Consider the following 3,975-nt stretch of genomic DNA (forward strand, 5'->3'; position numbering starts at 1 on the left):
GTTGAGGGCAGTCCTTTTTGTAGTTTTGGGATTTAATTAAGGGGGGAGCTGTGGTTCAAAATCTCTCTGCAGATCCCGGTATCCACCAACAGGTGTATTGGTAGTCTGAAACTCTCCTCCCACTGCCTTGGAGTCTTTCTCTGCAGTGGAGTTGTAGGTTTACTCCCTGAAAGCAAAATGAGGTTGTCAGAGGGAAGAGAATGGAGCAGGCAGTAGGGGGAGGAAGGGGGTGAAGAGAGAGAGGAGTGAGATGGAAAACCAATGAGTGTACTGACTGGTAAGTGAAAAGAGACACAAAAACTGAAACAAATATAAAGAAAAACAATAACCACGACTGAAAACTAACCAACAATCATATAAAAAGCTAAAACATACAATGGTGCTAACATACACGCCGACCAACCTTATTGGTGTGCTATTCCTTTATACAAAGATGGGGTTACAGAGAAATAAGAAAAAAGGGGGAAAAGGGACAGATTAAAGTCAGTAGACTAACAGAAGCAACCAAGTCCACTCTGAGACTTTTCCTTGAAGTTCAATGTCCTTTCAGCTCTGATTTCTAACTTTCTTTGCAGGCTGGTAGAATTTCTCACAATTAGAGTCAGTTGCCCCTAGAGTCAGGCCTACTGTGAAGAATAGTTCAGATATGGGCCCCCTGTCCAGTCTATTACTGAGATCTGTTTTTTTCTATTTGAGCCTCTGCCATTCCCATTTTGATGTTGTTACCTTGGACCCCCAGCAGGTGGTGCTATATCAAGGCTGTAGTCCAGAAGGGAGTGAGCTGGTTACGGATATGTTACTCGCCACGGCAATTTCTCCATACACGGGGGGAGTTCCACAGGCCTGTATCTGGGCTAGGGTCGTGGTGTGGCAGTGGCCGCAGCAGCCAGGCAGTGGCGATTTTAGTAGATCCTGCTTGTGGAGGCTTCATGGTCTGAAGTTGTGGGTCGCTTCAGGCATAAGCTGGGAATGACCGCAGTGGCGGCATCTGCGACTACAGGAGCAGCCCAGACCGCCGTGATATCTGAAAAGTGATGGTGGGTGACAGTGGCGGCTGAACTCCCTGTGAAGAGCAGGCTGCAGAAGATGGGAGCTGCAGCCCTTGGGAGAGAGCTAGGGTCATTATGAGTGTTCTCTTTGTCAGAGGGTCTCACAGACCATGCTGCCACGTCACCATCTTGCCAGAAGTCCCAACTCCATTTCATTAAAGCCAGTTTCTGGAAATTTATCTTGTACCTTTGTATGGAACATACTTTTCTGCTTCCTTATTTCCCTTGGATCTTTGTGTTGGTGTTTATGCATTGTACAAACAGTCACCTCTCCAGTCTTCATAGAGTGCATTTATACAAAACAGATAAGAACCTCACTGATCAGCCCAGTGAGAAATTCCTGGACCCTCTTCAACATTCATACTAGTCCAACGTGTGTTGTTTGTTCTAACAGCCACCAGGCATCTAGACTATGTTGAGTCCCATCAACATGTCAAAACAAATGAGACTAAAGCTAGTTCCTCAAGCAATTATCCCCTGTCCCAATTTGGATTATTGGATACTCTTCCCAAATCTCTCATCAGACAGAAGCTGGAATCTGGGAAGTTTTACTTATTTGTTCTTTGCTAAGTCAGGGAGAAGGTCTGTGACAACTACTTGTGTGCTAGATCAAATCATTGTCTCTGTTATCACTGACCCCCAGGTGTCTAGATTATGTCAGGTCCTATTAGTGCTCTCAAACATGTTACACAGAAGGTAGTCCTCTGCGTAGCCCCAAGAAAAGTTGAGGTCTACATCTTTTCCTCCCCCAGGAAGAATCAGAGATAAAGGGTTTTTTTCTGCTTGCTCTGAGCTGAACCAGGGAGAGAGGCAATGGGACTATGGTGATTGACAGCCCAAATTGTCATCTCTGTTCTCATTGGCCCCAGGAAGCTAGATGACGCCAGGTCCTGTCAGTGCTATAAGATGGAACACACAGAAGCCAGTTCTCTGGATAGATCTTGGAGAAGTGGAGGTATTAGATGTGTAGGCCACCTCTTTCCTTTCCCAGAGAGACGTTGAGAGCTAAGGAGGTTTTCTCCCAATCATCTGGCACTGTGTCATAGGTAGCTATTATAGAGAGAAGGTGTTTTAAATTTTCCTACTGGCTTTGATGTGAGTGGTTTTATGCTCATTTGGAATTTGGGAGTCTCTCAACTAGTCTCTGCATGTCTCACAAAGGTAAATTGTTCATGAATGACTATTGAATGTCTATGCTTGTGAAGAGAAGGAGCCAGTGCTTCCTATTCTGCCATCTTTCTGATATCACTTAAGAACACATCTTTGGAAAAAAATTTTTAAAGAATAGACCAAATAAAGAAGTAAATAAAATATTGAACAACAAAGTGAAGGAAATGTCCCCTTTAAAAGCAGTCAAAACTCTTGCAAAAAGAAATAGACAATTTGAATAAGCCTATGTCTACTAAAGAAATTGAATCTGTAATTAATAATCTTCCAGCACAGAAAACACCAGGCCCAGATGAATTCTACCAAGCATTTAAAGAAGAAATTATACCAATTCCTAGCAATCTCTTCCAAAATATAGAAGCAGAAAGACTGCTTCCTAACCCATTCTGGTCTAGGAGATAAGCATTACCCTATAAACAAAACCAGACAAAGACATTACAAGAAAAAGAAGCTACAGACAAATCGTTCTTATGAACATAGATGCAAAAATCTTCAACAAAATATACTCAATTTTAGGCTTCCGCTGCTGCCGCCACCTCCATAACAGCCATTGCACATCACACCGCCCATGCCTGAGGCGATCCATGCCTTCATACATTGAAGCCACTACAAGTAAGATCTGCTAAGATCACTGCCGCCAATACTGCCACTGTGACATCCTGCCTGGCCATGGGTCTCCTCCTGTGTGCCTTGAGGCAGCGGCTCTCATTACCGGCTCCTGTCTGGCTCCCTCTCCTCTGGGGTGAGCAGCTGAGATAAAGACCATCTGGAGCAGTGAGATAGCTCCACATGCTGGCACTTCAAGGTAACAACACCGAAATGGGAAAAACAGAAGCTTTTCCCAGATCTGAGTGGTGAAGTGGGCAGTGGTGAACTGAGTGGTTATCTGAACTGCCCTTCATAGCAGGCCAGGGGCAACTGACCCTAACTGTAAACAAATTTACCAGCCTAAAAAGACAGCTAGAAATCAGAGCTGAATGGACACTGGAATTAAACAAAAAGTCTCAGAGTGAGCTTGATTGGTTCTGTTAGTTTACTGACTTGATTCTATTACTTTTGTTTTGTTCCTTTTTTTTCTTTCTTTTCTTCTTTTCTTTTCTTCTCTCTGTAAACCATATCTTTGCATAGAGGATTCACACACCAATAAGGAGATTGGTTAGCTTGTAGGTTAGCATCATTATATGTTTTAGGTTTTTTTGGTATGGGAGTTTGTTAGTTTGTAGCAGTGGTCTATTGTTTTATCTGTTTCAGTTTTGTTTCTCTCTCCATTTGTTGGTACACTCATCTGTTTTCCCCCTTACTCCTCTCTCTACCCACCCCCCTCTCCCCCCCATCTACTCCATTCACTTCCATCTGTTAACCTCATTTTATTTCAGGGAGTAAACCTACAACCCCACTGCACAGACAGATACCAAGGCAGAGGGAAGTGAGTTTCAAGTTATCCATATACCTGTCAGCAGATACCAGGACCTGCAAATAGATTTTGAATCACAGCTTCCCCCTGAAGTAAATCTCAAAACTGCAAAAATGACCACCCCCAACCTACAGTGCAACACCAGAATTGAACAAAGTCAGAGGATATACATAACAAAGAATAGGAGACTGAACAAACAGAAGTAAAAGCAACTCCTCCACCCCTGAATACAGAATTAAAGAAGATGGTGACATGGAGGGAAGGAAAAAGTAGGGGGGAATAAACTACACAAATGAAGAAAAAACCAAAAGAAGAATACAGGTCTCACACAGACTCCTGGGAGGT

The 3,975-nt window shown here is 43.4% G+C and overlaps 1 protein-coding gene across 1 annotated transcript in view; it reads right to left on the reverse strand.

Annotated features, from left to right (window-relative positions):
- Positions 1-2,786, reverse strand: part of LOC103269392 (interferon alpha-inducible protein 27-like protein 2) — a 10,084-nt gene extending 7,298 nt beyond the window's left edge. The window contains exon 1 of the mRNA XM_021717057.1: positions 2,723-2,786. Coding sequence (XP_021572732.1) covers positions 2,723-2,786 — 64 coding nt within the window. The remainder of the gene's footprint in view (positions 1-2,722) is intronic.
- Positions 2,787-3,975: the final 1,189 nt, after the last annotated feature.

The sequence above is a fragment of the Carlito syrichta genome, unplaced genomic scaffold (assembly GCF_000164805.1).
Source record: "Carlito syrichta isolate Samal-C Ts95f unplaced genomic scaffold, Tarsius_syrichta-2.0.1 Scaffold309203, whole genome shotgun sequence".
In the NCBI taxonomy this organism is placed as follows: domain Eukaryota; kingdom Metazoa; phylum Chordata; class Mammalia; order Primates; family Tarsiidae; genus Carlito; species Carlito syrichta.